The sequence below is a fragment of the Hippopotamus amphibius genome, chromosome 12, assembly GCF_030028045.1.
Source record: "Hippopotamus amphibius kiboko isolate mHipAmp2 chromosome 12, mHipAmp2.hap2, whole genome shotgun sequence".
NCBI classification, from domain to species: domain Eukaryota; kingdom Metazoa; phylum Chordata; class Mammalia; order Artiodactyla; family Hippopotamidae; genus Hippopotamus; species Hippopotamus amphibius.
Genome location: NC_080197.1, coordinates 45,538,540 through 45,561,980, shown reverse-complemented (window position 1 = coordinate 45,561,980; position 23,441 = coordinate 45,538,540). Strand labels below are relative to the sequence as shown.

The window sequence follows — 23,441 nt, the reverse complement described above, 5'->3', positions numbered from 1 at the left end:
TCTTTACATATTAGAGTAATGCTTCTTAAATTTGAGCACATCAGAAGCACCTGAGAAGCTTGTAAAAATATAGATTCATGAGTTCCACCCCAGATAGTCAGGTTTGGCAGGTTTGGAGTGGGGCCCAAAAATGTGCATTTCTAACAAGCTCCCAGGTAAGGGTGATGCCACTGCTGCGTCCACAGGCCACACTGCAGGGCATGGGGTTAGAACCCACACACCTCTGTACGTAAAAAGCACCTAAGAATACTGGGATTCCCTCTCTTCCTTTCCCTAATTGTGTTTCTTTCTTCTTTAGCTGAGTCTCTTCTTTCTCTCACTTTTAAATTCATATGGATTTACCCCATGACCTCCATGAGTCCAGAACTCTTACCAAAGAGCATATCTTTAAATCAAAAGACTTAATTGTTATAAGGAAGAAAACCTTATTAGTATAGTGGCCAACCATGAACATAACTGCAGCGGGATCTAAAAAAGTAGACCCTGCCACATCCATCTTCTTCCGTGGTGTTACTTACAGAGACGGGAGAAGGGAAGTGCCTAGAAAATGTACTGTTTGTTTGTTTATTTGTTTGTTTTGAAAACAATGCATTCTCACCAGAGGGGTGGTGCTTGTCATTCCCTTGGGCAGGGGTCCTGGAGTTGCATGACAGCATCCATTTCCTGAAGGAGATGTCTTGTAGCATGCCTTCACCTGTCTGGCGTTCCATGGTCCACCGTGCCATCTCTCTGCGCACCCCAGGACTTCTCTTCTGTGTGGTCTCAAGGCCTGTTATTCATATGACAGTTTCTGCTCCAGCACATGCATGGATGTGAGCTGGTGTGAGCCGTAAATTCTTAGATTCCAACAGAAGCATGCTTCATTGGGATAAATTGACAAAGAGATATTGATTCCTTAGGCGTTAACACTCTTAACTCGGTGGGGAGGTGGGAGGATCAGAACAGGCTTGGCCACAGTGCATTAGGAAATTACAAGTGTTCTGTTGGCCAAAGGCATGCCTTCTGTGTGCCCCACTCTTCAAATGATCATTTCAAAGCAAATGGGGAAGGGAAATCCATATGAACTTTTGACAGTTGTTTCTTCAATACTTTTTCAATAGTGCTTTTCAAAGTCTGTGCATATATTTGGGTAAAGAGTTGTTGCCAGGGTCCTAGCTATTGATCAGGTTTTGCTCACATCTGCTTATCTGCCATTATTCCATTGAAGTTGCGTTTATTTATTTATTTTATGGGTGACCAGGGACGCAGTGTTTGGTCCTCTAATCTACCACGAGCAATAAGGAAGTTTAGTGGACCCACTACCTCTAGATACAGGAAGATCGTCAGATAGACACACACACACACACACACACACACACACACAATTGTAGCTGAGTCAGTAAGTTGGACTTTTTTCATCATTGCTGTAAAGTTAGGATGACAGAAGTGCAGGTATAGCTTTGCTCCTGGTCCTTCATATAATACAGCACAGGAGCCTATAGGTGCTGATTTGAAAAGAATGACATCCCCAATCTCCTAAGTGCCTTAATTATTTATGTACTTTCTGCCCAGAGAATTTCCTCGGGGCAAACCAAGTTACATTTCACAGTGAAATAGAATTTCTGAACTACTGATATTTAAACACAAATTTTCATATTGTTTAGAGCTTATAAATATCCTTGTGCTGATTAATTTTTATCATTATTACAATGGGTTCATTGTGATAAATATTTACTCAAGAGAATGAAGTTTGCAGTGCCCAAGAAATCTTTAATTCATGTAGAAACATATAATGAAAATGAAATGATATTTGCCTGTCTTAACTTCAGGGTTTTGGGGGGTTTTTTGTTGTTGTTTTTGGTTTGGCATTTAAATGGGTATATTATATATTTGGGGGTTTTTGGATTTTTGCCTTTGTTAACCCTTTTTTTAAAGATTTTTGACTTCACTTTTTATAAACACTTATGCCAGAAGTCTTACCTGTGGTAGGGGCAATGCCATACCATTTTCTCTGTCCGTCAACTTCTGAAGAAAAAAAGTATATTCTGTCTTCTCCCTCTTCAGTTCAGTGAGAGGAACCAACAAACTACTACCAAATTTAGACCTTTTTGAAGCCTATTTCAGGGAGAGAAACAGGAGAAAAGTGAAATCATCTCTTTGTAACTATAAACATGATATTCTAGATATATCTTATATTAGAAATTACATACTTTAGTGATGTATAATGGCCCAAGGGTGAGGAATGTCAACCTAAATGGAGTTATTTTCTCATCATAGCATCAACGAGATCCCCGGTTGAATGAAATTTTGTTCCCATTTTATGATGCTAAAAGGGCAATGCAGATCATTGAGATGTATGAGCCTGATGAAGATTTGAAGAAAAAAGGTAAGAAAAGTGGGAAAAAAGGGAATTTTTCTTTATTTAAAAAAATCAAGAACATATGCAACTTTTAAAATCCTTGGATTTTTAGTTAAAGGTATCTAAATGCTTTAGAGCTCTCTAGAGGCAAGGAGTGATAACTGACTGATTTTTTTTTTCTGCTCTAAATTTTACCTTACACCAAAATTTGTCTATGCTGCCTGAAGTGTAATGCTAAATTTATTATTAAACTGTAGTGATATTTTCCCCACGTACTTTCTTATATTAGATCTTTAGTATTGCATAGAGCTTAAAATGTAAAAATGCCAATTAGAGTCTCTGCTTGTCATCTATGAAAACAGTGCATTTCCTACAAAAATTGACACCTTCCTTTTCTCCCTTTAGTTTTGGCAATCTAACTCAATTTAGTACACAATTTGAGGAGCTGTCACTCATCATTTGACCTCTGGTATGGAAGAGAAATGCAATGGACATGAAATTAAATAGTCAGGAATCAATTTAGCAAGTTGTTGGGGTTTCTGAGACTTTGCCCTTTGCAGTGAAACTTTGGAAACAATGTTCACTCCAATATTTAACAAAGGAAAGGTATGGGGAGGAAATTTAAGATTAGTTCTATAGCTGTGAGAAACACCTGCAAAGGATGGGAGCAATACTAATATATCCATAGTATCTCCAGGGCTCCTGAGCTGGAGCCACTAGCCTTATGTCTCAGTGGAGAGTGAAGGGAGATCTAGGTTAAGTTCTTTCTGTCACATGTGCACACGAGTATCATGGCCTCAGTTTCCTCCTCTTTGGAATAGGGGTTCTGTTTTTTTCTTTTTTTGTATCTCAGTGAATATGGCTTAAAGGTTTATACATTCTCTGGACCCACATAGAACCTGTTTATACGCATGCCTGGCCCACCATACCATGCGGCCTTACCACTGATATTTTTCCAAGCCCAACACAGTTTTCCCTTTGTATAGTCATGCATGTACACTTTTCTGTCTGGGTCTCAAATATTTGTTTTCAACAAGCTGCTTCATTACTTGCCTCTCTGTCAATATCCTGAGTATCATAATCAACTCCACATGGCATGTGATTAAAGCGAAGGGAGGAGTGGCTTGGCAGAAAATCTAGCACTTTGCATTGGTGGGAGGTGATGTGATTTTTGTTACTTACCCTGTTGCTGTGTGACCTGGAGCCAAGAACTGTATTCCTGGGCCTCGGTTTCCCTGCTTGTAAGATGGTGGAGTTGATGCTGTCATTCAGCCAGTATTTCTGTCCCTTACTTTCAATCCTTAAAGTTTATAGAGGACCAACTGAGTGCCAAGTACTGTGTAGTTGCTAGGGGTTCAGAATGAAATCATGCAGCTGTGATCTATTAAAGGAGAAAGACATATGACTCAGTTGTGCCTTGGCGGTGTGATAAACATTAGGAGAGAGGGGTGTCTTATTATTTATAAGGTCCTCCCAGGTCCTAAAAGTCTATGAAATTACCATTGACACATCTAAAAAGCATAGCTTTACCATTTCACAAAGGACAGGAAATCTGTCATTATCGAGTATGGGTGAGAATGTGGTGCCAAAGGCATTCTTATCAACTCTGTTGGGGATGTAAATGGGTACAACCACCCCCTTTGATGAATATTTTGTCAATACTAAAGTGGAAAATGTGCCTCTTCTACAGCCAAGCGTCATCACTTCCAGGTATGTCCCCTAGAGAATGTCCCGTGTGTTTCCTGAGTCTGGTGTCAGAGTGGCCCTGCTCAGCTCTCTGAGCTCTGCTCTTTCTAGCATCACCCCTTCTATGGGCTCATCGAAGCCAATGGCCTGAAGTTTCTTCTGTACACATGTGACTCTCAGATTAAACTCTCCACTCCTTATCTCTCTGAAACCACAGACTTGTAGTAGACCTCTCCATTTGCATGGTGAATGGGCAGTTCAAATATACGTATATGTACAACCTGCTTTGATTCTCTCCATCCACAGACCTGGTCCTTTCCCAGCCTAGAAAAGGGTACCATGACTTACCCAACTTTTCATGCCGAAACTCTTGGCATCATCCTTGACTTGGTTTTGTTCTTTCACATCACCTCTGATCCATCAGCAGAAGCTGCAAGATCTATCCTGAAAATAAATCCTGAATAAAACACTTCTCACTGTCTCCACCCTTAGCAGGCTATCCGAGCCTACATCATCTCTTCCTGGATGATGCCAGCTGACTTGTAACTAGTCTTCTCTTTTCCTCAATGCCCTACAATCTATGCACCACAAAGCAGCCAGAGTAAACCTTTTAAAGTCAAATCTAATCATGTTCTTGCACTCTTCAAAATGCTCCAAAGGCTTCCCAACACACTTAGAATAACATCCAAAGTACTTGGTGAAGACTAAAGTCCAACTGATGTAGCCTTCAGAGTCCTCATTTCCAGATACTTTCCCCTCCATCGCATGGTCTCTGCACTTGCTGATCTTTCTGCCTAGGATGGGGCAGCCCCAGGTGTGCATGTGGCTTGCTCCCTGTGCATGAATGTTACCTCATCAGAAGGGCTTTTGCTGGCCACATATCGAACCCAGCATCCTGGTCACTCTTTATCACTTTCATTCCCTGCTTTCTGTTTCCTTCTAGCACTTTCATAACATTATATCTATTTGTTAATTTATTTGTTCTCTCTCCCATAATATATGAGTTTCATGAAAGTAGGGCTTGCCCATTTCTTCTATCCTGCATCTGCCACAGTGCCCGGGAAAGTATGAATACATGTGTCCAAGAGGATAGACACTCAGGTTTTTACTGCAGTACGCTGAGTTATAAATAGAAACGATCTAAATATCCATCAACAGAATGATGGATAGTGAATTGTGGTATATACACATATGGACCACTTTACACTCTACACACTGCCTACATCTACTATACATTACTCAGTGAGAAATAAATGAACAAGAGCTCCTTATATTAAGCAGATAAGTCACAAGAAAATATAAAAAATAGCAAGCTGCAAATGCAAATAGTGGGCTAACTTTTATATAAATTTTAAAATAGTCAAAAAATAGTCAATACCTATTTTTTAGATAAATGCATATAAAGTTACAAAACGATTTTGGGAACGTTAAACCCAAAAACTAAGGTAGTGGCTGTCTACCTAGGAAAAGAAGATGGGATTGAATGGAATTGAGATGGGGCACACAGGGTACTTCACAGGCATCGGTAATTATGTATTCCTTTAAAAAATGTAAAGCAAATAAAGGAAAAGGTTAAGATCTGACAAGGCTGTGGTGTAGATCCATGGCTATTTATCCTGCTATTATCTGTACTTTTCTGTAAGCTCAAAATCAGCTTGTAACTTGCAAATGCTTAAGTAAACACAAGAAGCTGAGGTTGTTGATGGTTGACAGGGTAGAAGATGCAGAAATATGGATGCCTCTCCCACACTTACCACACCGGCCCTGCCCCACATCACACAGGTGTGACTGAGATGAATAGCGGCTCTTGGAGTCACATTTCAATGATCCCTGAATACTCGTCTCACCAGCCCCGTAGCCTATTTTTTTAGATGAAATAGGAAAATGGAATTATTTGAATCCAGAGAGGCTACTCACCCCTTCTCCAATCTGGCTCCTGGTGCTGTGCTTCTGAACCTAGGGAACTGATGCCACCTATTTGTTGAAGACATGAGGTTACTTATAATATGCAACTTGAGTACTTTGTTCAAGTTCTAAAACATGAAGGTTCTTGGGAAAAAGACTATGAAGAAGTTTTGACTCTTCCTGTTGAAGCGGCCTCAAATGTCATAAATAAAACATGTGTATCTTCAGAGCCATAAGTCTACTGTGATATTCTTTTCTCCCCCAGGCCTCATATCAAGTGATGGGTTTTGCAGATACCTGATGTCAGATGAAAATGCCCCAGTCTTCCTCGATCGCCTAGAGCTTTACCAGGAAATGGACCACCCTCTGGCTCACTACTTCATCAGCTCTTCCCACAACACCTATCTCACTGGCAGGCAGTTTGGTGGCAAGTCTTCCGTGGAGATGTACAGACAGGTCCTCCTGGCTGGTTGCAGGTCAGAAACTCAAGACATTGTCTGTTCTTTGTATACGATGCCCTTCAACTGAGTTTACTTTTCTCTGAAAAATAGGAAGTAGCATTCAGAGTGAAAAGCATTGAGAAGGGAAGTACAGTATCTGTTCCGGAAAGGTCTAGACTCCTCTGATGGGTCAAAAGATGTTTTTTACTGTAAATTTAAAATATTCCCCCAAAATTACCAAAAAAAGAAAAATAGCGTATCTTAAGAAGTCGTGCTAAGTTTCCGTTTGGTCCTAGGCACTTGTAAATATAGCTTTACTTCATGTTAAACATTCTAAAATTTTATTCTTTGACAATAAAAATCATTTTAAATGGTTTTCATTGTACAGAAATTGGAAAATATTTGAGGTTTAAGATATGGTGAAAATGCTGAAAGTGAAAAATAAGAAATGTGGTTACATTATAGTTTTTTTCTTGATTGTTGAAGACCAACACATGATTTTTTAACTCAATGTTTTTTGTGCATATGGAAATACCTTAAAAGACTTTAACTACATCACTACATCTGTCTCCGAATACTTGGATACAAGTCACAATGAGAACGTTTTCATTTATGGCCAACGTAACATCATCCCACCTACAAAATTGTTACAGCATTCTTTAACATCCTGTGAAACCCAGCCCATATCTAAATGTTCCCAGTTGTCCCTAAGTTGCCCTTCATTACAGCTTTGTCACAACTAGGATCTCATCCAGAGCCACACTGCTTGTTACATCACGTCTCTTAATCTTCGACAGTCCCTTTTTGATGACACCAATCTGATGCCATTTTAACCTGCATCCTCCACAAAATAATCGTGCTGCCTCGTTCCTTCCATTGTCTGCTTCTATAGAAGACAACTCATTTTGATGTCTTTTCATTTGTACACACACTATTTCATTGTGTAAAGGTTCAATATTATAAAGTCACTGTGTTCCTAGGTGTGTTGAACTTGACTGTTGGGATGGAAAAGGTGAGGATCAAGAACCAATAATAACTCATGGAAAAGCAATGTGCACAGACATCCTTTTTAAGGTAAGTGGATTTTTTTCATTGAAGTATAGCTGATTTACAATGTTGTGTTAGTTTCTGGTGTACAGGAGAGTGACTCAGTTACATATATATATGTATATATCCCTTTTCTTAACCTTTTCCATTATGGTTTATTACAAGATATTGAATACAGTTCCTTGTGCCATACAATAGGACCTTGTTGTTTATTTTGTATATAGTAGTTTGTATCTACTAATCCCAACCTCCTAATTTATCCCTTCCCCTCCCCCTTTCCCCTCAGGTAACCGTTAGTTTTCTGTGTCTGTGAGTCTGTGTCTATTTCATAAATAAGTTCATTTGTGTCCTAGTTTAGATTCCACATATAAGTGATATCATATGGTATTTGTCTTTCTCTTTCTGACTTACTTCACTCAGTATGATAATCTCTAGGTCCATCCATGTTGCTATAAATAGTGTGATTTCATTCTTTTTTATGGCTGAGTATATGCCATTGTGTATATATGTACCACATCATCTTTATCCATTTCTCTGTCGATGGACATTAGGTTGCTTCCATGTCTTGATTATTGTGAATAGTGCTGCTATGAACATTGGGGTGCATGTATCTTTTAGAATTAGCGTTTTCTCCGATGTATACCCAGGATGGGATCGCTGGATCATATGGCAATTCTATTTTTAGCTTTTTAAGGAACCTCCGTACTGCTTTCCATAGTGGCTGCCCCAATTTACATTCCCACCTAGAATGTAGGAGGGTTCCAGGGTAAGTTTTAAAATTACATCACCATTGCCTTTTCTAAACTGTTGCAGAAACAGAGAGATGGAGTGGAAAAAACAAGTTATTGATTTTCTCAAGCATCTTACCTTTATATTCCTTTCTTCCAGTTTTTCAGAGAAAGTCACGAAAAATGCTTTCTCCGCATATTTCCTTCTTGCTACTTTTCCTGCTTTCAAGTGGCGGCAGGGCCACATAATGGGGCTTCTCCGGCAGCATCTCCCTGGTTCCACTAACTTTAAAAACAGATGTTCATTTTCTCACCTATTTTTGTGCTTACTTACTTTGCATTTTTCCTGAAGGACTTTCAAAGTGGAATAAAAAGATAAATAGAACACAGGAAATAAAATGGATTGTGAATAGTGCCGATTCGGGTAAGAACACAAGGTAGTGAGATTAGAGTTTTATGAAAGCGTCTCAAGAAATCCCATAAACTGTCAGGTCATACCACAGATTGGGCTCCAGACTTTTTTGAATTCAGTGCAAGAAGAGAAACATGAGAATTCACAGGATTTGTAAAGTACATGCAGAAGAGTTGGTCCAAAGAAGCACAGTTATTCCTGGTACTGACACCAGGCAGAAGTCACCCCCCACCCCCACCCCCCGCCCCCGCCACATACACACACACAAGATCCTTGCAGAATGTAATCTGCACTTTTATAAATCAGCATTGCAGTCATGGCCTTTGGTGACCTCTGTGCAATCTGAAGGTTGGTTTCTTAGAAAGTTCCTCAATAAGCTCCCTTGATGTCCTGCTGAAACACAGGTCAAAAAATGAAATTCTGTGGTTGGACAACAGGTCAAGTACGTCAACCTCTGTCCGTTTCACGTAACTCAGAAGAGTTATTGCAGCCTTTGGATCAATGGTTCTCAACTCTGCCAACATGTGGAAAATCACGAGGGGTGTTTTTATAGACAGACACCTAGATCCTAGACCCATGACCCTCCGTGCATATCATTTCTCTTAGCCAAGATGTCGGTGAGTTTCAAACATCAATGAATTCAAGCTTATGCTTCCTGAGAAGCACCGAGAGTTTGCTCAGGTGGGAAGCCATGACTTTGCATGGCCACCAAACTGACAGCAAGGGTGGCTGCCCTTTTTATAGAATTAAGGAGCCTAGTGAGGAAGTTTAGCTAAAAAGAAGGCTCTTCCCCCTCAGCTTGGAGATGAGCAAAGAAGAACCCGTAGCAGAGCCAAGGTTTTCCTAAAGGAGTAATTCTAGGTCAACTCAAGTGGATAATCAAGGTGACTTGGGAAGTGACTCAAGGCATTTTTGCCTGAGAAGAAACTTCAAGCAAGATTAGCTAAAGGACCGCCTACGCCATAAGAATGCTCGATTAAAACTCTCCAAGATTGTCTGTCCTAGGCCATTGTTCTTCCCAATGGCCTTCCCTAAATAGCTATTGTCAAAGATTTTCCCAACTAACAGGGTGATGGGACTTTGTGGTTAACTATAAACCAGTAAGAATTTGAGGGTTTTACCAAATATGGTGCTCTGGTTGTGGAGTGTTCCTCTGAAACCAGACTCCTTCTAAAGCTAAGCAGAGAGCGGGCTCAGCCATCTGTAGAGTGAGGCAGGCAGGGAGGACTTGCTCAGCTCATTCAAAAGCTGTTTCCAGTGACCAAGTTCTCTGTTCAGAGAGGGGCGTCCAGGGCACTTCCTGGTTTTACCTCACATGTTGCTTGATCAAGAAGAACCCCTGCCCCAAGACCCCTCACTTTCACCAGGCTAGTACAAAACGAGATATTGCAAATGTCACATCAGTTCACAGGGGTCTTCATCGAATTAATGAAATGTAGCCCAACTCTGGTGCCCGAAGGCAGAGGAAAGGCAATAAAAGCTTATAAAAGTCCTTAGGTTTTTACCAGCACATTTCTTCTCGAGGAGAGAGGAGGAGCAGAGGGGTCCATCGTGAAAATCCCTGTGCAGAAACTCACCTGCTCCTCCTCAGTGAGAAGGGCGAGCTCTGAACCCATCTTGGCAGATTATCAAGCAAGCAACTGCACTGCCATTTAGGTGAAATGTCTTCTCAGTTACTAGCACCCTAATTTTGGAGAAGTAAAAGATAGCTTTGAAAGAAAGTGCCATTAACCTGAACTGTGCCTGGGTGTAACCACAGGAGACTCAGTCTGTAGTGGTAAATGGGTTCTCCAGGTCTGAATTGCCAGAACTGACTTTCTGAAAAGCTCAAATTAATAGTCTCCAATTGGTTTCAGGTGCATTAATTTTTTTTCTCTCCTCTCTCATTAACACTCTTTATCTTTAAAGGATGTTATTCAAGCCATCAAGGAAACTGCATTTGTCACATCCGAATATCCTGTAATACTCTCCTTTGAAAATCACTGCAGGTAAAATGATTCATTCTACTCCAAGTCTCTAAGTGTTGTTTCCTAATCCCCATTCTCCACCCCTGCTCTGCATCTTTTTGAATAACCGAATAGTTTCTTTTGTGAAGTGGTAAGTACATACCAGTCTTATGGGGGAGAAAAAGGGGGAAAAAAAGGAAGATGAAAGTCAAACCACTACCTCTCCCCCTCAACACCTCCAAAAAAGAAAGGAAAAAAAACCAAGTCATCTCAATGTGTTTTAGAAATGCTTCCTCTAAACAAAAGGTCAGAAAGCAGGACACCTTGCCCAAAGTTCCACTGCGTTGGAAGACTTGGCAGTATGTTTGTAGTCAGACTTGATGAACTTGAAAGACACTTTTTATTCTGCTTACCAGCTCTTAGTTTGGAGGCAGAATCGACCTCTTTTTAAACTACAGTGGTTAGCCTATTAGCAACCAGAGGACAATCAAACATTTTGCAGAGTGGGAGTTTTTAATTGCGAGGAATGGCTGTTTCTTGTTCTTATTCTGGACAGTTAATGGATGTTTGAATTCACAATGTTGGTTCTTTCCCTCCAGCAAATATCAACAGTACAAGATGTCCAAATATTGCGAAGATCTATTTGGAGATCTCCTGTTGAAACAGGCACTTGAATCACATCCAGTATGTATTTTTAGCAAACCATATTTCTAACATGAATGGATTTGTTTTGAAATTCATTTCTGAAGGGTCAAGTAGTTTTGGAGGACTAACGTTAAAGATCTTTGTATTTATTTAAATTCGTTGGTGTGGAACGCTTCCAGCATGCTTCAGAGGGGTGTGCAGAGAGAGACATAAACCTCTCGCTCAATTGAATTCGGAAGATCGTGGGGTGTTTATGGCTTCTGAGACCTCTGTCCTAAAATTTCATAAAGTGGGCACTGGCCAGGAGGCTATTGTTGGTGATCATTCTCAAGTTCAGTGACAGGTTAGAATCACCTGGGGAAACCATGAAAGATTCCTCTGCTACAGCCCCACCCAGAGATTCTGAAATTGATTCAAGGTCAGCCGGATTGTGATGTTTTTCAGATGTTCTCCAGGTAAATTCAGTGTGCACCCAGACCTCAGCTGGTTGCTATGGGAAGTTCCTTGGATCAAGCCACAGGAGCCTGAAGTTCAAGCTCCCAAGTCCAAAATAAACTCTTGAGCAATGTTATATGCATGTTTCCGAGCTCCATTTTTACACCTACTAATTCCTGCATCAAACAAAGAAGTTTTAACCTGTGCCTGATAGGCTTTGTGGGGTCTCTGAACTCATTCTAATTACATACAGTTTGCTTTTTTGTATGCAGTCATTCCAGAGAGTTCATCAGATTTTTACAAGGATCCATAACCCCCAGGTGGTTCAGATCCACTCTCACGAGGTGTTGGGAGTAACAAGAAAACGACTGGAGTGAAAGTATGAAACACTCGACAGTAGTGAAGTATTTTGCGCCACTGTTGACAAGCAGCTGATAGAACATCACCATGACTGATGGGGGGAGGGTGCTCTGTGCTACCTGGGAACACATCAGGTGGTTTCACAGTGAGTTTTGCAGAAGTGCATCTATGGGAACTGAAGAAAATATAGGAGGATACTTGCAGCCTGCGGAAGCCGTGGCTGCAGGCATCCCATCCGCGTCCTGGCGGTGCTTCCCGCTTCCCTGCACACGGGCCTGATCTCCACCTGCAGCTGCCACCTGGGGGGGACGCTCTGGTTTCTGGAGCTCTGTCCACACAGGAAAGTCAGTCCAGAGGTGCCAGAGAATTACCACCCCCACCCCGTGCTTCCTCACTCCTCAGAAGGGATGACTCCGAACACATGGTCCCCACTGTCCCCCCCCCCAGGTCCCCAGCGGGATTACGCTCCTGTCCACAGTGATAACTTGCCTGATAACACACCCTTGATTGGCTGCCTGTCTTCTTTTTCTCACTTTCCCACTCCCTGTTGGAGTTCCCTGGAGCTGCCTTCCAAATAAATTACTGGTGCTTTGCTCTTTGTCTCAGACTGATTCTAAGGGAGCCTAAACTAAAAAACATCCCTGATTGATTTTATTTTTTACCTAGGCTCTTTTTTTGCTTTGTTTTCTTGTTAGACTAAGGTGCTTGCTTTTATGGAAAGACCTCTGAATTCTTTGTGATGTGCACATACATGAGAGGTTATGGGAAGTATAGGTTATATAAATGAGAGTAAGATCTGACCTACAGAACTGGGAGGAGAGCACAGGATACAAATGTAAAACCGTAACTAAAAAAGAAGATGGCCTATGGCATGTTGAATATTTATTGCCGATACCTAGGTGCAAGCGAGATCACTGGGAGTGGACCCGTTACAGCAGGCTTCTCGAAGGGAGCAGAATTTCAGCGAAGGGTTTCATTTGAGCCAGGACTGATGTAGGAAGGCACAGTGCCTTGCGAGTATAAATAGTATAAAAATTAGTTTGGAAAGCGAGTGGACACATGGAAGGGTAGGTGGGTGTACAGGTGGATGGTGGGGGGATGGGGAATGGATGACTGGATACAACACAGTTCTGAGGATCAGCGGTCATTGCGAAAGGAGCATCCCCTTTGCAGACATTAATCCAAGCCAATGAAACCATAGTAGAGATCAGATTTCAATAATTAGGACCACTTCCTTCTTGATTCTCTTACTGAACCCACAAAGCCACAATCCCAAGCACTGAAGATGGATCACCCTACTGAGCAGACCAGCTTACTGTCCAGCCCAACACTTGGGGGGCTCAGGGCACCTCTTGGCTTTGCCTGGGAGGGCACTTATGACCCCACCCGGCCCCATCCCCTCTTGTACTTTACCAGGTACCTGAAGGGGGCAAGGCCTGGGGTTGAGCTGGATCCTGTTCCCCAAGACCACTGCAGGTCAGACCCCGCTCCCTGGGGAGGGTGGAGCAGCTCTGCAAACCTCTAGAGACCCTGCGGATGCCAAGTTTGCAGCGTTAGTGTAAGGCAAAGCATGGGCTCCTTTGGGTTCTGGAATCAAAGTATAAAATTGTGCGGACTGCCATCTAGCGGATGCTGGCTGTGTGACTCACAGGCCTTCTGCTCATTCTGGGCTGGGAATGAGAACGGAGATGTAGGACCCTTCATGAATTCACCCTTTTCTGTTTGTTTCTAGCTGGAACCAGGCAGGCCCTTGCCATCTCCAAATGACCTCAAGAGAAAAATACTCATCAAAAATAAACGGCTGAAACCTGAGGTTGAAAAAAGTAAGTCACATAGGCTCATCTGTGACAGAAGCGTACGTATGTTGCATGTTGAGACAATTCAGCTATCTACAATGAAACATACTTGAAAAGCACTGATAGGGGAGGAAGCAGGGCTAGTGGTGATGGTCTATACACTGCTCAGAGCAAAGCTGCCACATTTCCTTTCAAGGTTAGTTTCCACATCAACCCGTTCCTGCAGTGGGAAACAGCCACAGGTTCACAGATCAGAATTTGGAGGAGTCCCGAGGAAGGGTGAGAAGAAAGTGAAAAAAGCATTTTGGGATTTATCAAACTGTAAGGGACCAGCACGTTTTCGTTTTATATACTCTAAACCTTCTTTAAAAGTTTCCCTTTGCAATCTCCACTGTGACACACACATGTCTAGGGGTCCTAGGTAACGTGAGAGTGTGAACATGTGTATGGTAGGGAGGGTGGGGGGAAGACAGAGAGAGATGATTTTATCTAGACAGTGTCCCTGCTGTGCTTTCCAAAAACATTTTCTTTGAAAATATTTTCTTCCAACAAATCTCATAGTTCAGTGAATGAATAGCATCAAATATAGGTATGATTGCATTGTGGTTTTTCCCTGAGGATTCTGAATTAAAATTTTAAAGTTACATTAACTCCAGCTTATTTTTATTGCAAAAGCAATAATACCATAGGAAAATGAAAGCAACAAAGAAAAATATAATAAAATAATAAAACAGCACTAAATTATATATTTTACACATACATGTATTAGAGACACGTGCATTTTTAACATATGCACACATTTTTAACAAAACTGGGGTCCTGTTAAATATACAAAAATGTACAAATTTTTGGTCATTTTTAATTCAACCAATAAAGTATACTCGTATCCAATAGGATATATAAATCTACATATTTTAATTCTTACATATAAATTTTTTTTGGCTTCTAGTGTGTGGCATATTTAACCAAATCTAAGTTGGTGGATTTTCGTTACTGTAAAAACAACAATGGTAAACATGCTTGGATGTTCATTTTGTACATTTATGCAGCCTTCTCCTTGGACAGTTGGTACAGTTACAGTTGGTTGGCCAAAGCATGTACACATTTTATATCGTGATGTATCTTGGTATACTGTCTTTCAGAAAAGTCGCACCAGTTTATACCCTGACTGTAATATATGAAGAGTGCCTGCTTCCCAGCAATATTCTTAATGCTGGCTGCCAACTAATTAAAAGAAAAGATACTTTAATTTTTTTATTTCTATGTCTTTGATAACTAGTTTCTTTTTTATTATTATTTATGATTTTCCCCTACATATGTCCGCATTTTAAAAATTATTTCATTTGTCTTTATCTTACTGACTTCTAAGGGGTTTTATATATTAGGATAATAACCGGGCTATATCAAGTGCAAATATTTTTTCCTGAAGTTCTTCAGTCTCTCTTCTGTCAGTTCACCATAGACCTTGGTCTGTGCCAGGGTTTCCAAATTCTGGACTTTTGTTATCAAGCCTCAGATCCTTACCAGGGACTGAGCTGTAACTTCTCAACCTGGTGACCAGAATGTGGGGCATTACCCCCACGTGCCAGCAGTGGCTCAGCATGTGTAGATAACGGGGCTGGTGTACGTGCCTTAAGGAGTCAAGGCCACCAGCACTGGGGAGACAGTGGCCGTGGCTGAGCCTCAGGAGCCTCGACAATAGGTCTCGCTTTTCATTTCCTTCTCCACGTTGATCTTCAAGCCTGTTTTATAAGTGATCCAACACCTGTCTCCATCTCCTTCTTGTTTATTTTTAATAACAGAGCAGCTTGAAGCTTTGAAAAGCATGATGGAAGCAGGAGAATCCGCTGCCCCAGTCAACATCTTAGAGGATGACAACGAAGAGGAAATAGAAAGTGGTGAGTCGGTTTTTTAAAGTTACACATCACGGAAATACTTTTTAAAATAAGAAACACATGAAATTTGTCTCCATGGACCCTTTTCTATAATGTGACGTTCTAATTTCTAATAGTCAGATATATGCACCAGCGGCGAGCTTTTGGCATTTGGGGGTATTTTTCCAAATAGTATGACCTAGAACTCACCTGTGCACTAGATTTTAGTAGCTCAGTCATCTCCTTTCCTGCTGTGCCTTCAGCTGTTCAGCAGAAATTCACAGCCAGAGAATCCTTGAGGCACTTGCTGTGGAAGACAGGGCTTCGAATAAAAAGAACATTTTTGCAGTCTCTCCCTATAAACAAAACAAGAACATAAGTGTTGTTACTGATGATAACAGTAAGGCGAGTTGAAAGGGAAGGAACGTGGGTAGAGGCCCTCAGCAAATGCTTGGTTTGTGAGCACACATAGTGAACTAGAAATTCAAAGCCAGAGTTAAACTTTCAAGTTCAAATTCCTTCAAATAACCAGCTCACCAGAATTACCTATAACTGTATCTATATCCATAGGTAGATAATTTTTGCAAAGGCAGCCTTACTCAAAATATTTTAATATCTGTTATTAGCTTCTATTTTTACATTTGCCATATAGCCACAACCATAATCTTTGGTTTTAAATGGGTCCTTTGAAAGGTTTGGAATGTTTTTAGAAAATTACTAGTTCATTGTGTATCATGAGAATTGATTAACAGAATAGTTGGGACATGCATTGTGTGTCTGTTGGTTAGTGCCTTGAATTTAAATAGTGCCTTTGGGCTAAATAATTCAGAAACACTTGTAGAAACTCTCTTTTTTATATAAACATTTGAAATAGAAGAGTAGATTTTAGGAAAGTTTGACATTATAGGTAAAAACCTAAAAGCTATGAGAATCAAGTAATCATATTCGCAACCCCTTAATAAAGACTCCTGACTCTGGAAGAGACGTTGTAAACGATTTATGCTGCACGCCCAAACCACGGGAACATGACTGACTTTGGTATGTGTTATACGTCAGCGAGGGTCTGGGAGGCCGGAGATACCTGACAGTATTTAATCAATGCCTGTTGTGGTTGTTGATTACTGTGTAACAAACCACCCCAGAACACTTTATTATTCTCTCTCCTAGTTGTGTGGCTCAGGTTGGGGGCTCTCCCTTTGGTTTCTCATGCAGTTACCAGCAGATGACATGCGGGCTAGAGTCATCCAAAGGTCCCGCTGGGCCTGGTGTCTGAGATGACTCACTCACAGCTGACGGCTGATGCTGCCTGGCTGCTGAAAGCTCAGCTGGGCCTGTTGAAACAAGCACCTCCATGTGTCCTCTCCACGTGGCTTGGGCTTCTCATAGCATGGTGGCCAAGCTCCCTGATGGAGTGGCCTGAGAGCCAGTGCTCCAACAGGCAGGAAACAGAAGCTGCTAAACTACTGAAGAGCTATGCTTGGAACTGGCATATCATCGCTTCCTCTGTATTTTATTCATCCATGCAGTCCTGGTTAGGACCCACCCACGTTCCAGGGGATGGGTAGGTGGCAAGATCACATTGTAGAAGCGTCAGCGGCAAGCTGTTTTTGTTGCAGCTGTCTTTGGAAAGTACAGTCTGCCGCATTGCCTGTAATATTATTTCACATTTTTTGCAAATCATAAACCTGAAAGAGATTTAAGGATAAAATCTTACAAGGAATGTATTTCAAAAGATCAATTAAAAAATGATACAAATGAACTTACAAAACAAAAATAAACTCACAGATCTCAAAATCAAACTTAGAGTTACCAAAGGGGAAACGTGGGGGGAAGTGATAAATTATGAGGTTAGGATTAACATATACACACAACAATATATAGAATAGGTAACTAATAAGGACATACTATATAGCACAGGAATTCTACTCAATATTATATAGTAACCTATGTAGGAAAAGAATCTGAAAATGAATGGAAATATGTATATAGCTGAATCACTGTGCTGTACACTTGAAACTAATACGACACTGTAAATCAATTATACTCCAATAAATATATTTTTAAAAGATCGATAAAATGCTTTTAAAATTTGAAAATCTAAATATTATATAAAAACTGTTCCTTAACGTAGGTTGAGTTTCATAGATGATAATCAAAAACATGTAAGGTGTTACTAGATACTGTAATCCAGTAAAACAAACTGCAGAATAATGGAATACATTAAGAAAAATAATAATATTAATAATAACAACGATGATGATTGTTGTACCAACTGTGAATTAAGTACTTTACATCAATGCCTCATCTAATCTTTATGCAGCCCAATGAAATAGGTATTATTACACTCGTTTTTCAGGTGAGGAAACTGCAGCTCAGAGAGGTAACGTATGTTACATGTGATCCCACAGCTGGTGAGCAGTGCCACTAAGATTCAACCCCAGAATTGCCTTGACTCCAGGGTCAAGACCTTTTGTACCTTACAGTATTATACTTCTAATGTATAGGAGTATAAAGAGAACAGAAATATGCAAAATCGTTGCTGAAAATGTTTTCCTTTAAAAAAAAGAAAAAAGAATATAAATGACGTGAGTCAAAGATGTGAAGTTTCCTGAACACACACACATTAATCTAAAATGAGGGGTCAGTATGATTCCACTTATTGTCCTTAAGGGTACTTGCCCAACTTTCACGCAAATGCTAATTCTTCCTATAGACAAAATAAATTTGCCTCTAGTGACTCCCATGCTATTCCAAAAAAGTTTGAGATAAAATTCTGGTTGTTCTGACAGAAATATGTGGGCTCATATGCACCTGGATTTCTCCCTAAGGGCGTAGAGGTTTCTGCTATACCAATTACATATGCGAGTCTTACATTCCCTCAGTCATACTTGACTTTAGTTCTGGTCAGCCAGTTGGCTGTAATTACCCTGCTATCACAGTATGATCCCACTATACATGAATGACTAGAGTGTCTAATTTAAATCCTTCAACACAGCGGGCAAGAGGAAACCAAGCATAGTTCAAGAGGGCAGGCCTTCCTGGAGGCTGTAGAAAATAGAAAAGGCTCTCAGTCAGTGAAAGCATGTGCCTAGCCCTTAGGCTGGATGTAGATTCAGATGAGCAGTAGGGAATGCCAACGTGGTGTGTGGTTGTGGGCGTGTCTGGGCATACACACACACTCAAGAGATGCTAGCCTTTCGTCATGCAGCCCTTTTAAAGCAGTTACTAAGTCTCTACCACTTCTACGGAATATACCCCTTGAAATTCAAGTAGTTTATATCTGGCTGGGCAGGTTAGAATAGATATAAAATTGAAATTCAGTAGTGATGGCGGGAGGTTTCAAAATCTGGGGACAGAGTGTAGGTCACAGAAATCCAATGTCCCATTAAGAATGTTGGGCTAAGAAGCCTGAGAAATCTAGGTTCATATTCGAACTCTGTGACCTCAGACACGTCAAATCATATCTGTGAATCTATCTCCTTTAGATATAAAGTGAAGACACTGGAGTTGAGTATTTTAAGAGCTCTTTCAACTTCTCAAATCCTTTTTTCCCGCCCAAGGCCTATATGACCTACTTAAAAAAAAAAAAAATCATCTACCCCCAGAATGTCCCCTCATCAGAACATCAGTTCCAGAAGAAGAGGGTATCTGACTCCTTTCCCTCACCTTCCTCCCCTCTCTGGAACAGCACCTTGCAAAAAGCAATCCACAATTCTGAATCTAAGACACTGTCAATTGAAAGGCACTACTATTGTATTAATTAGGAAAGAAAATGGATATGTTGCCATATTAGAGATATTACAGTGCGGGGGGGGATGCACCTTAGAATCAGTGAAAGGTTTTCATTTACTCCTGTTCTTGCATCCTCCTTTCCACCTTTTAAACATACTTTTTTAAAAAACACATCTAATCCTCACCTCCTTCGGAAATAGTTTCACTGTTTTTTTTTTTTTCTTACAGTAAAGGTTCCTCATGACCAGTGTAGTGACAGTGTGGATTTGTGTTGGCCTTGTCCTGTGGCCTGTGGGTGTCTCCTGATCCTGACTAGTTTTTAGGCAAATTCCTGGGATCCCCTGCAGGATGGGTGTCATGGGAAAACAGACCTCACACCAGCGTGTGGCTCATTTTCCAACGGGCAGTCCTTTTTCCACCGACAGCCTTGGGTGGGTACCAGAGTTCTTGTCATTTCCTGGACCGGTGTACCAAGGGATGGCATCTGTGCCTCCCTGCACAGCCCAGGCCAGGCTCCTCAGGTCCAGCTCACTTTCACACCCGCTTCCTGTGCCCTTCCCACCATGGGCCCCATGAACGATTTCAGAGTCTTTCAAACCTAAGCCGGGTTTGGCAAGTGATTTGCAGGAGCAGTAAATCCTTCCAACCTCTTTCTTTTTTATATCACACCACTCCCAGCCACAAGTCATCATGCCCATAAAATTTAAGTGGACATTTTTGACTCTTTTTCAGAATTATCAAATGTATTTTCTTCTCTTTTATCTTGTTTTCTCTGGGTGTCATAGAAGATCAAAATACCCTTTTATGAGTCACAGATCTTCCTGAGGTGTTGGAGGCTTTAATTTTTAGGGTTAGTGTACTAGGATGGAAGTAATCATTCACTTAAGAAAAATGTATTAAGCATCAAGCATGTAAAAATCATGCTAACGATGATTTACTGCATAACACAAAAACAATATCTAATATCTTATAATAACCTATAATGGAAAATAATCAGAAAAACAATGTGTATATATATATATATATATAAAACTGAATCACTTTGCACCTGAAACTAACACAATATTGTAAATCAACTATATTCAATTAAAAAAATCATGCTAGATGCAGGAGAAATAACAAGATATGCTGCTTGACCTTAAGTAGGTAAGAGTTTAGTGGGAGTTTTATTTGAAAAAAAAATTGCTTATTTAAATGTTGCCATTTTTGTTTAGCTTCCTTCCCCTCTAAAAGTGCTTATGTTCTGCCCAAGATTATAGAAGAGGCCTGACCCCTTGGTGGTAAGTGGGCTTCATGGATTTTCCTTTTGTCTTTCTTGCAGCCGAGCAAGAGGAGGAAGCTCACCCTGAGTACAAATATGGAAGTGAACTTGCTGCAGATGACTTGGGTCACAAAGAAGCTATTGCCAATAGTGTCAAGAAGGTCAGAGTCTCGGTTCCCTTTGCTTTCATGACTGTCAAGAGGTAGCAGCTGTTAGTTATAGCATTTCAGAAATGTGAGAGCCACAAGAGAGTAAAGTAGCCTGTAATTCCCCTTCTCAATTGGGTGTCCACATCAATATCTAAACTCAAGGCATGCACTAAGTTAGAGGGGATGCTTAAATGACTCATTTGTCATGCCCAGTGTTGACCGCTGCCTCTTTGGCCTGTGTCCTTCAAATGTTGTCATTTATTGCATTATTATAGGTGAGCAGGGAGAAAACAGCAGCATCCCAGCAGCAAAGGTTAACCTATTCGAATTATCAGGAAAATAACCCCCTCATCCCAGCAAGCCCTTGTTAGAAAACCAGTGCTACTCGTTAGGCATCCATCTCCCTCCTAATGTAGAATAAACATAAAAATACTTGCAGCCAGCCAGCCATTCAGCCAAGAAAAATAGTAACTGTGTACCTACTCTGTGCCAGGTGCTGTCAAGGCCATAACAACCCAGAAGGGTCACAGCACACTTGACTTCTGCCCTTATGGAGCTGATAGGCTGATGGGAGTCTATTGGAAGGGGGGTGGAAAACAGACAACAAACAAGTAAACAGTTACATGATTACAATTTTTGAGAAGTGTTATGACCAAACAGAATGAGTGCTCAGATGGAGAAAAAAGAGGCGGAGAGAATAAAGCAAGGACATGAGAACCCAAAGCGTAAAGGGGAACCAGCCATGCACAGGAATAGAGGCATTGCTTTGCCCACAGAGGGACCATGGCAGTAGCAACAACAAAGGCAGGGTGAACAGAGTGGGTTGAGTGAGGGGTCGAGTGAAACAAGATGAGATGAGACAGGCAGGTGGGAGCTGGAAGATGCAGGATGGGGGGCAGGGGGCAGGGTGAGAAACTCAAAGGTTAATTTAAGTGAAATATGAGGCCATTGAAAACGTTTAAAGAAACGGGCAACGTAGCCTGATCGAAGTTTTAAAAAATTGTTATGGTTATGGCATGGAGACTCATTCAGAAGGAAGCAAGCGTGGGCACAGGAAAAACTGTTAGCCTGGGTCGCTGCACTAGGTCAGACCTGTGAGGGTTAAACTGGACAGTAGACGCAGGACTGAGTGGATTCAAGATGTCTTGAGGAAGCAAAAATGATCCGACTTGCTGATGGATGAGATGTGGGCAAGTGAGGGGGATTGGAAGCAAGGTGACTCTCTAGGGTCTGTGTTTGAGGCACTGGGGACAGTGGGGAAGACTGGAAGAGGAAGAACTCAGGAGTTGCAAATGGGACTGGCTGTTTGAGGACCGTGAGATGCTCAAAGGGGCAGTGCCACCAGTTGTTTCTATACCATTGACATCTGGCTCTCTGGCTTCATTTCCTAACTGTGTAACCTTGAGTAGGTTACTTAACCATGTGGTGCTGCCTTATCTTCCGCATCTGCAAAATGAAGATAAAAGCACCTGTTTCTTTGGTCCATCAGGAAGAGGGAATGGGCTTAGGTTCTGTAAAGAGCTGAGGATGGTGCCAGGCACGTGGTAACTCCTGCAACAGCTTAGTTGTTACTGTTTTATCATCATTTCCACCCACTGTTGCTAGCAGCAGCGTCACCTGTGTCTAGGATGAGAAGAGAGGTCGGGTTAGAGATATAAGTGGGGAGTCCAGGAGATAGTATTTGAAGCCATGAAAATAAAAGGCAGGGAAGAAGGTCCAAGTGGAGCCCTGGTTAAAGGTAAGCTCATGGGAGAGGAGCCAGAATAGAAGAGTGAGGTATGGCCAGAGAAATAAGCAGGGCATCAGGCAGTGACACAGAGGAATCCAAGAGGACTGTGGTGAGGAGAAGACAAGGTATCTTTACTGAGATATAATTGACATTTAATATTGTATAAGTTTAAGGTGTACGATGTGATGATTTGATACATGTATATGTTGCACAGTGGTTACCACAGTAAGTTTATACATCCATCATCTCACATAATTACCTCTGTGCATGTGGTAGTGGGGTGTGTGCGTGTGTGTGCACACTGAGAACATTTAAGATCTGCTCTCTTAACACCTTTCAAGTATATAATACAGTATTGCTAACTCTAGTCACCATTTTTTACATGAGACCCCGGAACTTATTTCTCTTGTAACTGGAAATTGTACCCTTTGACCAACATCTCATTTCCCCCACGCACTATCCCCTGGCAAAGGGGTTGACTTTTTAATACTAATGAGTGATTGAGTAAGAAGATGCAAAAGTCATTGGCCTGGGAGTTATTGGCGACCTTGAAAAACGGAGTTTCAGCGCAGAAGTTGGGGCCCCTGGAGCAGACAGTTGTGAATACTTTTGGGCAGTTTTGCTATAAAGGGGAGTTGGTGGCTGAAGGGAACCCAAGCAGTCCAGGGAATGTTATTTTTAGGATGAGTGAATCTGGAGTGATGAACAAATTCCTGGATGTGGGTGCGATCATGGTGATGTGAAGGTGTGGTCTTTGATGGAAGCAGCAATACTTAATCATGAAGATAGAGGATGAAGATGCAGATAGGTGTATACCTTAGGTGCTAAGAAAATGGAAAAGTATTTATCTGCTGAGCAAAGCCAAGGGAATACTGCCATTACACCTACCTTTTCCAATATAGGGAATTGCATCTGCTTTCAGACTAATAGATGCCTGAGACTTAGTGCTTACCTTTAT

At 41.2% G+C, this 23,441-nt stretch overlaps 1 protein-coding gene across 1 annotated transcript in view; it reads left to right on the top strand.

The window, feature by feature from the left end:
• PLCB4 (phospholipase C beta 4) overlaps positions 1-23,441 on the top strand; it is a 265,039-nt gene that overhangs the window by 164,574 nt on the left and 77,024 nt on the right. Inside the window, exons 11-18 of the mRNA XM_057703117.1 lie at positions 2,257-2,365; positions 6,195-6,405; positions 7,350-7,443; positions 10,465-10,544; positions 11,102-11,186; positions 13,675-13,765; positions 15,541-15,636; positions 20,666-20,766. Of these exons, the coding sequence (XP_057559100.1) occupies positions 2,257-2,365; positions 6,195-6,405; positions 7,350-7,443; positions 10,465-10,544; positions 11,102-11,186; positions 13,675-13,765; positions 15,541-15,636; positions 20,666-20,766 (867 nt within the window). The remainder of the gene's footprint in view (positions 1-2,256; positions 2,366-6,194; positions 6,406-7,349; positions 7,444-10,464; positions 10,545-11,101; positions 11,187-13,674; positions 13,766-15,540; positions 15,637-20,665; positions 20,767-23,441) is intronic.